This window comes from Pyxicephalus adspersus, chromosome 11 (genome assembly GCF_032062135.1).
Source record: "Pyxicephalus adspersus chromosome 11, UCB_Pads_2.0, whole genome shotgun sequence".
Taxonomy (NCBI): domain Eukaryota; kingdom Metazoa; phylum Chordata; class Amphibia; order Anura; family Pyxicephalidae; genus Pyxicephalus; species Pyxicephalus adspersus.
The window spans coordinates 11753494-11767100 of record NC_092868.1 but is presented as its reverse complement, the minus strand read 5'-3'; the positions used below and the strand labels follow the sequence as shown (position 1 = coordinate 11767100).

The window sequence follows — 13607 nt, the reverse complement described above, 5'->3', positions numbered from 1 at the left end:
AAAAAGCAATGTTCTTTTTTTATTAGTGCTAAATGGAAATGTAGGGAATCATTCATGTTTTTTTTCCATTTTACGACTAATTAATGGTTGTTGTGATTTGAAATGGACGACTGTTTATTTAGGTTCCATAGTTTGGATTAAGGGAAAAGTTAGTGATCTGAAAATTAAATCATTTAAAAATAACAGAAAGACATTCTTTTTACCGGATAACACACTCAGCATCTTACATTGGTATATATTAATTAAACAAATTATTTTAAAAAGTCATTAAAATATATAGATGATAATATATGGTAAGGAGGGTAGGGTATGGTATTCCTATTATTGGGCCTGATTTATAAAAGCTCTCCAAGGCTGGAGAGGATACACTTTCATAAGTGAATCTGGGTGATACAGCAAACATGGAATGGATTTCAAAGTAATTTACTATTTGCTAGCAAATGTTTTGAATTCTGGACCAGATCCATTCCAGGTTTTCTGTATAACCCAGCTTCACTGATGAAAGTGTATCCTCTCCAGTCTTGGAGAGATTTATTAAATCAGGCCGAGTGGGTCAGGAGTTCCAATCAATCCTAATGTGGGTTTCAGCTATGATGAGATATAAAACAAAATACAATTTTGGTGATGTGCAACATGTACCTGGTTGACAAATTCATTTTAGTGGATATCAGAGGAATTGTTGTTATTGAAGGTGGCTGGTTAAAAAATGACTAGGATCCTAAGACTATCCAACAGTCTACAATTAGACATACAATTCATCACAGCTCCTACCTCTCTGCAAATGGGCAGAGATTGGTGGGACATGTAATATAGTCCTAAACTATAAAATTCCAAAAACAATCAACATAGATGCAAATTATTATCTACGAGTACCTACCAACTTGATATGAAAAACCCAATAGCCCTAAACTAACAAATAAAGCCTTCCATGCCTTTTGGGAGAATAACGAGTTTTACAGGAGGTTATTATTTGGCTCTAGTGGGTATTAAAAGGAACAGTAGAATGAATGAGGGCTGTAGAGATAACACTGTTCTGTTCTATAAAGAGGGGAGCAGGGGAATGAATAGCAGGTGACAAGTCATGTCTTCACCTTTGGAAAACAAGAGGTCATTGATTTTGGTCATTGAGTAAACCAACAGGGTGGATCAGACTACCGGATTCACTTTTAAGAGAAACCCTTGAACTCAAGTCCAGTAGCTTTGCAAAGGCTGAAGTGAAGTCATATTTTCCCCCTGCAGCAGACTAACATTTCTTCAGTTTCCCCTTTCCCAGTGATCAGACATTGTAGCATGTCACAACAAGGTGAGAGGTTGAAACATGGGTCTGAATTCAGCCAAGAACTATAAACGGAATTGGGTTCATGTAAATGTGTAATCTTTGAGCCATCACTTCTGTCCAAGACAGATGGTGACTCTGTATGATGTCTAAACAAAGGTGGCTCCATCCCTCTAAAAAGAAAAGTCGATGAAGGATGGTGGACATTCACAGTCAACTAGACCAACTTTCTCAGCTTTTTTTTTTTTAACACAGGGAAGACCCTTGATATAACATTCTCTTAGACATAAGACCTGATTTAATCACTATATCCATAGCTCACAATACTTTAGTGTGGTAAACAGTGGAAAGAATGTCACTGTTACAGATACCCAATAAGAGATTTTGGGTCTCAGTGGTAACTGGCAAAATGCTCATGGCACCCCTAGAAACCTTAGGAGGATTCCTTGTTAAGAATGACACTAATTCATTAAAATGTGTGTAATTTCTTTACTCCCCAAGTAGTTTTCTAGGATTAAATCAGGAACATATGCTCAAAACTTGACACATTCCATGGTGATTGGAATAAGGTTGTTAATGTGGATATAAATACTTAACTACATTTACTTATAGGGCTTACAGCTATTTTCATTTCCAGCTTTAGTTCCAAAACAGCTATGCAAAATTATTTTGTCTAAATACCAACTAAATACCATGAAAATTGTATCACCAGAACTTCTGTTCCGCTTAGGGTATTCCTTCTAATGTATGGAATTTGTCAGAATTTGTTTTTCACTGCTCCTAGATCGCGATCATTTTAAAGTGAAGTAAAGTGGAACTAAAGGCAAAATCAGTAATAAATTTAATTGTAAGGCCCTGGTCAGCACCAGTATTCACCAGATGCCGGTCCCCCAATCTAACGGCACACTCTTCACCTTTAATAAGCGCTCAGCCTCTGGAGACAGGTTGGGTCTCCCAGCACACGGTTGCCCCCCGGACTTAGTGCGCAAGTACAAACAAAGAGTCAGGGAACAGGCGATGATCAGCAACAGAATCACACGAGACTCTCCAGCACAGATTAGCCCAGCTAAACACTATACCATGCACTGGGGACTGGGAGCAGAGAGGCTATAAAGTCCCAGCAGCCAATGGCAGTTGCTCAGGAACCATTCTGCTAATCAGCTATAGCAAATCCCTCTCAGCTGTGCAGTCTCAGTGCAGGGGATGTTGAGAGCAAAAACACAGCTAAAGGGAAACAAGGATGCTGCAACCGCCGAACACTAATTCCCAGAACTCTTCTGCTGCTGCCAAGCGCGCTCTACTTTGGTGGGACACCACCTGGGATTGTTGGGCTGAAAAGCATTTCCTAACAATGCTGCATTTTTTGCTTTGTCCCCTCTGTAACATAGACTTGTTAGCAGGATCAAGAGGTAAATTGGTAATTTTTTAACCTTCCTCACCTGGCAGGTCAGCAAACATAGTAGTAAAAAATGTGAGACAAATCATTTAACACCGACAGGTGCTTACAATGGTCAGCTTTTATTAATTTATGTAAAACCCTTAGAGAGGAAGTGCTTTACTGGCCAGATTACCAGGTGAAAAAAAAAATCTTTGCTAAAATGAAAACAACCACAATATATAAGGACTGGTGATCTGCAATATTTTGCATTTTTGTTCTTGGGTTTAGATATGCTTTGGGGTTGTTGCGTTGAAAACCAAATCCCAAGCTGAACACAATATAATTAGCTATTAACAATGTAAAAAAATACTTTGCAGAGGTAGATCGTGACTGTGAATGGAGAAGAATGGAAAAGATATAATTTTTATAGTAAATATAAACATAGTGCACAGTTTTCCGTGAGGCATGTAAATTGTGGATTTGATAGTGATAAGGATTCCAAATGTATTGTGATCTTTTATTTTCTGCTTTTATCCATGAAAGCTTTCCTCGACTTCTGACTGCAGCAGCATGCTGTTATCTCTTGTAACAGTTGCAGGTGAAGCTTATGCAGAACGCCCACACAGAATCAGAATCACATTGGAACTGAATGCTGCAGAATGGAGTCGCCTTAACAAGGCTTGTGCAAGTCCTGTGAATGTGCAAACCGCTCAACGCCTGATTTTTATTTAATCATAACCACAGCCTTGGAATGTTTGCAAGCTGCTTACACAGACATGTTTTTCTTAAATGCAGATAAGAGAGCAAAGACGTTGGGTAGCTTGTCTTTCATAAAGTTACAGTAAGGTTTTGCAGATGTCTGGGAATCTACGCAGTTGTATATCAGTCCATGTGTTGGTGGATGTCTGTGAATGTGTACAGAATACAGATACATATCAATGATTAGGAGGCATATTTATATAATGTAATAGCTATATATATTATTTTGTTATTATTATAACACACTGGTATGTCTGGGTTTAATTTCCAGGTTGACTTGTGTTATATGTAGGCAGTGATAAGAACATGCCATATAAATTAAGTATTTTAAGCTTAAGGCAAAACGTAATGTGCCTCTGGTCCCGTCAAGCTCGTGCTATAATGTACAGATATGTATAGCTTATTTGCACTTCATGACAACCTCACCTTCTAATATTTCCTCTAATGGTGTTCGGTCCACACTCGTACTTGTTTCTTTATACATGGTATCCGAAATCATCTCCCTCTTTTTCTGGGTCCAGTATCTTCCAGTTCTGCCATTGGACAGCATCTGATAAATTAACTCCGATATATGCATTTTGGAGTTGCATCATCCCACCAACGAGTTTTATTCTCGGTATCTCACAGAAATGGCCTGGTTGTGTATGCTGCAATGTACCTATGTAAAAAATGTTCAAATATAAATTTATGGGTGGGATTCAATCCGTAGAGTATAAATGCTAAATTACTAATATAATAAATGACTTGTGGTTTGAAAACAGCAATTGTTTCAAAGCAATGAGTAATCACAACTTGCATATCTCACTGAAAATTAAGGAATGCAAATATTGGGTGAATTTTGTTAAATGTTATTCGTTATAAATGGGCATACTGTGCCCCAGAGGACAGCCCTAAACAGTTATTAGTATTCATGATACAAATTGTTGTGGCACAAAGATAAGTAGACTGAAAAAATTCATGGAGTGCCATAAATGTCAATGAAAATGTAGATGATTCAATATGGTTTTCTGATGGCCAATGATAAGCTGCAAAGAAAAAAAGCCTAAACTGACAACCCCAGGAAAATTGAAATTGTTTATGCAGTGCAAAGCTTCTGTTATAATAAGTGATAATAATCGTGAAAAGCTCTCAAATGACAAGGATATAGCACACAGGACCCACCAGACAACTCTGAAAACTCAATAGAGGTCTGGCAGGTCAAGCATCATGTAGGCATTCCGGATGTTAGTCTTTCCACATCCACAATACGAGATTGGCCTTATAGTTGTCCAACCAGCACTAAAGATTTCATAGACTTAAGATGACAAAAAAACTTTGTAAACATCATGTTTTCAATCAGAAACACCCAAAAAATTGTAATACATTCAATTTTTCTATAAAGACACTCAGGCTGACATATATGGAATCATTAATACTTTACAGTTGTGCTTTGTAGATTATCTGAAGATGCAGCTGGCATTCGAAACATTGTGATGAGGCTTACACCATCACTAACAAAAAAAACATGAGATATGATGCTACAACAAAGATTAAAGTTAAAGCTTTTTAGCTACAATGGATAAAAAATGGCTATGCAAATGGATATGGTCAATGTGTTCTGCAATTCACAGTGGATCTGCTTTGAATGCTAATCCATTTAGCTCCACCATAACCCTGATGAAAAACAGAAGCTACAAAATGTGTTGGCTTTAGGGTGGGAGATAACAAGATCAGAGAATGTAAAACACATCATAGGCGATGATTGACAAGCTGCTTCAATATTCAGTGTTCTGCCAGATGAAAGTTTAATAATGTTACAATGTTTGAACTGATTATAGGGAGGTAGGGCTAAACTCCTAACTACCATCATGCAAATTATGAACCAGCTTTTTATGACATTTTATTATTAATTTACACTACTATACACACAGTTCAGCAAATTGTGAGCTTAATACCTGCTTATAATTTACAGCAATGCACCACATAAATGCAATAGGGTAAAAAAAAAAAGGCAGAGCACCTCAAACCTAGAACATACGTTTGGTAGCAGTTGCTATATCTTCTACATCGGTTTCTGTATCCCTATGATCCATTTACATTTTTATGTAATTTATTTAATTTATTGTTTTATTGAATCTTTTGCTTTACATTAGAAATGTGGTATTTGAATTGAAAGAATCTGGAATCATTGATTTGGAGGAATATAGAAACTTTTTGGGCTATTCCTGCCTTTAGGCTTTTCTCTTTTCTTTGCAGAGATTCATTGTTCAGAACTTCCGTTGCTGCTCCATTTAATTCATCACATGATCAGGTCTTTAGTTTGGGTTGAAATGTTGTCTTTGCTTGTCATTGTGGAAGTAAGATAATAAAAAGAATATTAGTGTTTTTTAGCACAGGGCCATAGTAAAATACAGATAGAAAGCAAGACACTGCTGATAAAAGATGGGGGAACTACTAAACCTAAACGAACCACAAAATATCAAGATATTCATATTTGGTTTACTATAAGGATTTAATTCCAACCATTTTTTGCCAAATGAGTCTTGCAGGACATTTGTATTGGTATTGGTATGCAAATAGACGTACAGTATGTCCTCCTATAAATCCTTGGCCTCCCAGTCTTCCTACTCATATACTGCAGTTTTCCTGCCCCACTTGCTGAACCCCACAAAAAATTAGATACATCATGGGATGGGTAGTTTAGGACTATACTTACATAAGTCATGTATGTAAAAATGTGTTGAGCTAATTTCCTATGATCTCCCTAAGATGCAGAACATGGGCAGGCAGGTGTAATTTCCCAACAGACTGGATCCATCATGCGGTGGTCTTAATGGAAAAATGATGGTGCCCAATTTGGAATTGATGAAGTATTCATTTTGAGATACAATAATGTAAGAGATGGGCTACTGCTATGATAATTATCCAATATTTCGGAGCAGCTTTTCTCATCCAAATCTCATTCAAGATCCAAGATCTCCAGGCAAATTTTTTTTTTTGTTCCTGTCTTTTGTCATCCTTGCAATGATCTCCCTTTATTATGTATCTTTGAATGCACAGGAAAGCGGAAGGAAGAAAGAAGGTTTATCCAACAGAAACATATAATAGAATCTGTTAGGGGTCTAACTTATTCCGACGCTGTCCATATCCCCCAAAATTGCCTGTGTTTGGTCTTTAGGTTTTTAAATAAATACTGCACAAATGAGAGAACTTTTAACTTGCTTTTTTATGCCTATATATATATATATATATATATACCTTTATACCTATTAGCAGTTTAGAGGTGAATAAAAATAGCAATGTCAGCTGATTTGGTTTGGCAATCCATTACCACAGTCGTCAGTTGGGATGAATCTCAAAGCCAATATTCACTCAAACACATTTAGTATTCATTGATCAGAATCGTTTCTCCTGTTTTATTGTAATTATATATTCATGTGCATTTTTTTAAATGTTACCCTATTGTTGTGTTGTAAAGAATAAAGAAGAATATTTTTACTTAGCTGCCTGGTCGGTTGTAGGTCAAATGTTTATTTTCTTTTGAAGATATTGGAGTCTCTGCTATTTGACACTTCCATGGAATAAAATTTCCCCCACCGACCACTATGGTTTCTCCCACGTCTGCTATGTCACTACTGTGGTGTCAGTATTTTAAAGAAAATAAGATTTGACTCCCCACCTACATGTGTCACTATCAATATTAATTAGAAATATTTTTATATTAGCTCTGATCTCACTCAGATAGACTTTGGGCCTGATTTAATAAAGCTATCCGAGACTGGAGAAGATAGACTATTGTAGGAGAACCTGGGTAATCCAGCTAATCCAGAATGGATTTCTTAAAAATCATTTGCTATTAGTAAAGGTTTTTTAATTGTGGGCCAGATCCACTTCAGGTTTTCTGGATGAGTTAGGTTGTCCCAATATAGTCTTTTTTTCCAGTCTTTGAGAGCTTTAATAAATAGGCCCCTATGTCTATGTCCATGTAATTGGGTAGATAAATTAATGTATATTTTTCATTTCTATATTCCTACATTATCCACAGAAAGGGTTCATATATGTCTGGGCCTAATATTTTCCATCTTCAGCACTGTTCTGTTCTATGGAGAGGGGAGGAGAGGGGAGGATGAGAGGGTGGCACCCCGCTTTGTTCTTTTTTTAATTATTGATCCCCCAGGATTGATTGATGAATGTCCTTAAGAGACTGCTGTACACATGTAATATTTTCCCCCAACACGCAACTTTATTGTTAGGTGACAATAATCTAGTGTGTGTCCGTGTGTGCTTTAGGCTTCACTTTGGAGTCACAGACAAGCATGCTGTAAATGAATGTCAGAACTTTTTACCTTGATACTTGGGGTCTGATGTATGAAATCTCTCCAAGGCTGGAGAGAATACACTTTCAGAAGTGAAGCTGGGTGATACAGAAAACATGAAATGGATTTTTGAAAATCATTTGCTATTTGCTAGCAAATGCTTTGAATCCTGGACCAGATCCATTCCAGGTTTGCTGGATCACCCAGCTTCACTCCTGACAGTGTATTCTCTCCAGCCTTGGAGAGCTTTAATAAATCAAGGCCTTTATCTTTATGAAAACTTATAATAAAGTATTAGCCTGACAGCAAGAAAACTAACATTCTCAGAGGAGAATGGCAGTGCACATATTTTTCTCATTACAAAGTCACTTAAAATACAGCAACCCATAGCAGCAAATCTGAATCCCATCAAGCAGTGATTTGTCCTTAGTAGACTGAATTCTTGGTTGCAATCTTTTTTATAGGGCCATTCAAATATCTGACTCATTTCCACAAATAACAAAGATCATTCATCCATAACCTATCTTGTCTCTTTATGTGACTTATCAGAGGAAAGAAGAAAAGTACAATTCTAGTGAACAACCAGTTAGAAATGCTGTGTATTTAACTCTGCAAAATAATTAGATAATACTACTGTGACTAATAGTGCAATGTTGGATCCAAAAAAAGTACAAGTATTATATAAAAATTATGTCTGGTTATGTGTGGTATGCAAAAGGTCTGATACACCAAATGGTGCTAATACATAAAACACTTAAAAAGTGCCATTGAAACATATTGTATATAACAATAATATTTTATTAGCCACTGGCACCATGGTTTGCTCAGTGGTTAGCACTTTCGCCTTTGCAGCACTAGCTTACAGGTTCGAATCACAGTCAGGACTCGATCTGCTAGGAGTTTTTAGGTTCTCCCTGTGTCGGCATGAGTTTCCTCTCACACTCCAAAAACATGCAGTTGGGTTAATTGGCTTTCCATCAAATTTGTCCTTGGACTGTGTTAATGACACAAGACTATGACATTAGATTGTGATCCCTTTGAGGGCCAGCTAGTGATATGACAATGGACTTGTGCTGCATATTATGTTGGTGCTATATAAATACTGGACAATAATAATAACCAGAGTTAAAGTTGTAGCGGTAATTAATGTTTGAAATATACCCTTGCTTTTCTAATACTTGCTTCACAAATGGTTTTTAAACAAAAAAAGAAAGAAAATTTGGTTTTGCGTTAATTTTTTGGAAACGTTAATATTTCACAGGTGCATTGCAGGAGTACTACAGGATTTTATTGTCTATTTGTATATTACAAAAAATGAAGGTCCCCCCAATACTGAATGGTATGCAGGTCAGCATCAGCCTATCTGGCAGGGGAACGTTTGTTAGCAACCTAGCTGGAAAAAAATTCTGATATGCTAGGTGTTCCTGGCTGATCTATCAAGGTTACTATATTTGACTTAGTAAATGGAGTTCCGTTTTTTTAACTTGTATTAAAAAAAAAGTATGCTTTAAAAGAACAGCAAGGTTGCCTGCCAACAAAAATGAATTTGCTAAGCCAGTGAACATAGTGTTGTCACCAAAATTGCTGGGGCAGGGTCATAGAAAACATGAAAAAGAAAAAAAAATGCAGGTTTAAAATGTGTTATCCTGATTATATTTCAACTTTGATTTACAGAAAAACTTAATGCTTTTAAAAATTGGTTCACTTGGGACATGTTTTGCAATATACCAAAGAAAATGAGTGCTGAATATACCCACCAATAAAAATTATTATCAGTCATTGCTGTTGCTGCAATATGCTAATTGAAATCTTTCTTTTCTGTTTGATAGCAATCATAGAAACAATCTTTTAATCATATTAATCTTTTATATCTTTTATATCTTATTGTAGATTCTAATTGTTCATACTTCAAGTTCTTCACTACTGGTGAAAATGCATACATATTTCAACGCGTTACTCATAAAGGTAAGTTTTTATTTTTTGATCCTCAAATCAGAACCATGCATAAAATTGCAACAACAAGAACAAGAAATCTACACAATTGATCATCAAATGTTTAATTCATTGCTGAGTATTCAGCTCAAATAAAATTAGATCATTTCCCTTGCAAAAATCTTACATACTACATTGTAATTTTATTTTTCTGTCTCTGATTTTCTTCTCTTCCTGCTGCATACACTTGAATGAATGAGTAAAAAAGACTTATGTTAAAACTTTTTATATTGCCCCAGAGTACCTATGCAGAGTCACATAGAGTGCCTATGCAGATTTAAGCTTTGATTTTCCAGATTTAATTCTCCACTGGCTTTGTAAGGGTGATTGCTTAGTTTAATGCAAAACAAATTAACTTCAGTTATCAAAACATCAAATAAGAACAAAGTAGACCTACCCCAATCACTATGATATATAGGCTATAAAAAGTGAATGTAAAACAGCATGATACGTTCAAAGAGTACATGAAGGTGTTGAATTTGGATCCCATGCACTACAATCTTTTCACTCTTGCAAACACTTCTTAAACTTAGGCATAGACTATATGAATTTTTAGGTGACTCCCATTATGTAAGAGCAACTATAATTCTAATTAGATTAGCTATAGCATTTGGTGTGTCCAGATAGTGTCCATTTCCTAGTGACCATGATTTGCTGTTAATTTCCTAAAGATAATTATGGAATGTGCGAGGAAACCAGAGAACCCGGAGGAAACACATGCAAACATGGGGAGAACCTACAAACTCTATGAAGATTGCATCCTGGCCGAGATTGCAATGTGGGACCCAGTGCTGGAAGGGCCAGAGTGCTAACCTCTGAGTCACTGGGTAGCCCAGAGTCCCTTGTGGGGAATTGTCAGAAATTACCTCAAATTGCATGTTTTCGGGGCTGTGCTCCTTCATAAAAGTCAAACAGGTTTTTACTCTTTTGCTACTGGCTTCGTAAAGCGGAAGTAAACCCAAAACAAACAAATCACACTTACCTTCAATCCCACAGAGCAGTCTATTCATAGGGAGGTTTCTTCCATCGTGTCCCACGTCCTCCTGGTATCTCTCTTCGGCCTTCTCCTCTCTTCTTTTGGGTTCTTTTTCCTGCGTTACCTGATCTTGCACTGCGCGTGCACAAGATTGGTTGTTGTAGATTGGGAAAAAAATTAAGATCAGCAATTTTTCCCTATTAGGGAAAGGGCTCAGGAGCAGCCAAGAGCCTCCTGGGATGTGTGACTTAGGTATCCCGGGAGGCTTTGTGCTCTAAATAATTCTTGATTGCCTCATCGGTGGTGCACCTTTTTATTTAAAGAAAACAAACAAATTTTTTTTTAAATAAAAGGGTTGTCTACCCTTTTATGTAACATAAAAATTCTGAGTTTTGGTACGCTTTATTGAGAGGCAGTCTAGTTACTAGATTGGTCCATTGGGTCCCTATGGAGTAAACTATTCCTAGCTATATGCCACGAACCAAGTATACATTCTGTAAGTTTAACTTTTTATTTTTACTCATTAGGAATAAATTATTCCTTTATGCTCATGGGGCCATATACACATCCACATCCTCTGGCTTTCTACTACAGAAATAGCCTAATATTGTAGAGTAGAGTATTCCATACAACTGCAGTAAAAAAAAATACTACAGGTATTATGTGAACTATCACCGCTATCATTCAGTACAAGAAGAGCATTTCATGCAATTACAAATTATATGGCATACAAGGTGGGGGAAATTGGAACAATGTCAGACAGACTGTAAGCATAATAAAAAGTTATTTAGTTAGATGTCATTTGAAACAATTTCCCTTGATTTCTTGGTGCTGCAAATGAGTGTTATTTTATGTATAGAAACTTATGTCTAGCCATTTTTAGATTGACTTAATCCCTGTTTGCCCTCATTGTCATTCACCTATATGTTTCTTCCACAGATCTGAATATTACAGCAGCTGTTCTTTCTCTGTTAAGTATAACTCTGATGGTAATGGGATCAATCTGCATAACAATGGCTTTGAGCAAAGGTGTAGAATTCCTTCTGAAGCCTGCATCATTTTTCTTTATTCTTTCCGGTAAGAGAACTGTAAATAATGTACCTTGTTCACAGCATTAAAAAGATGGGTCCATCTAATATTGTGGGTAGACTGCGTTGGCATGATTCAAACACGGGTTTCTATAGGATTTTAGGGTAAATATTTCCCAGAAGAATTTCCTACCACCTTTATGCACACAGCATGGAGTCTCACTTTTTATGCTGCTACCTGTGGAATTTCACTACTTATAGCTGGACGCTAAAAGCCTATTCAAGCCACAAAACATGAAAAGTGTAAATTAAATCGGAAAATACAGTAAGATTTTTTTTTAACACGCACAGATTTTCTTATTGGGAAAACGTATGTAGTTACATTCTAATCTCCTCTTTAAATAGAATAGATGATTTCAATCAATATACACGCAATGCATATGAACAAAAGCATATGTCCATAATGAAAGTCAAATGGTCATTGCTGTTTGGTGCATAGAATAATCACAGGCTGATCACTTATCTAACATCATTCCTGTGTCCTCTCTGACCATGGCGGGTTTATACATACAAGCTAATTAATCCCGAAGAACCTCTTTGCAGTACATTTTACACTTGATGGCACCATGTCAAGCATTTTTTAAAAAGATAACCAAAAATTTCAGATCAGTCTTTCTAGAGGTTGTTAGGGATTCCTTGAGCTATGGAAGACTGATTTGCTATCTAAATGTAGCTTCATTGTTCTGGCACCAATGCCATCATGCATTGGAGTTACTGGCAAAAATATAGTTGAGCCTCTCCTCTTGATAGAATGATCTTCTTTGGCTCCCTGTAAATGGGTTGTTTATCCCACTGACTACCAATGTAAGGGGCATTTCATTTCTAACCCACTTTAATTCTTGTCCCAATAACCGGACATCTCTCCCACTGACCAGTGGGGTCTTCCTCTCTCAATGTAAGGTTGCACCAACACCAAGCACCATTATAGGGGTGTATAGGGAGTTTTTGATTTTCCCATTTGTCCACATTTGAAGAGGGATATGGCAACCTTTACTACCTGGGTTTTCTTATATTTATTGGTTTCATTCCATCACACTGTTGTTGTATACACTGTTAGATGTTCAGAAGTGTTTTATAATTTATTTTACGACTTACTGATCACAATAAACCACAAAGTAGATATTATTTCTAGTAAAGGTTCCCTGATGCCTAAAATTATTTAGGGGTCTTTCATAGTAAAAAAAATATGAGAAATTATTTATCAGATATTACTCATATAATGCATTCAATTTCCACAAGATTGGGTAAGGCTACAGCAGACTTCATGGACAATTGTGTTTAGATAGAAAAAGCAGTGATGGATGTCTATGGATGATATCTATTTCTTCTTGAGATAACTTCAATATAAGCTTTTTCTGGATGTGTGCGCACAATGAATACAAATCCAGGCATAGGTGATATAAGAGTGCCTTCTAAAGGAGGCTGTTGGATCATGCCTTGAGAATTGTACTTGATCTAATGCCTTTGCCTAGTTTCACTCGCATTGTAATATTTTGTTGTTCTACTAGTAAGGCTTGTTCTGAGCATCTCCTATTTTTGGATGGCTTCGGTCCCCAGGGTTTTTTATTGATATCAGTTCAAAAACTAAAAATATTTCTTTGAAATACTTTCCTCTCTACTAAAGAATTGTAATTCTGTCTAATCTTTTAGTGATTCATACAGTCTGTCTGACAGCCTGAGGCTGTTAGGAGTAAAGGAATTTTCTTGCTAAAATCAAGCTGGTTTTAAAATTGTTCCCTGTAAAGAAGATACTAAGTACATACCCCAGCTACTGCTTTTGCCTCCATATGATGCCTAAATACTCTTTAGAAACAGAGGGCCATTTCAGACTTGTAGTAAACCA

The 13607-nt window shown here is 36.5% G+C and overlaps 1 protein-coding gene across 1 annotated transcript in view; it reads left to right on the top strand.

Annotated features, from left to right (window-relative positions):
* Window positions 1-13607, top strand: part of CACNG6 (calcium voltage-gated channel auxiliary subunit gamma 6) — a 67170-nt gene that overhangs the window by 50131 nt on the left and 3432 nt on the right. The window contains exons 2-3 of the mRNA XM_072425528.1: window positions 9599-9673; window positions 11616-11753. Of these exons, the coding sequence (XP_072281629.1) occupies window positions 9599-9673; window positions 11616-11753 (213 nt within the window). The remainder of the gene's footprint in view (window positions 1-9598; window positions 9674-11615; window positions 11754-13607) is intronic.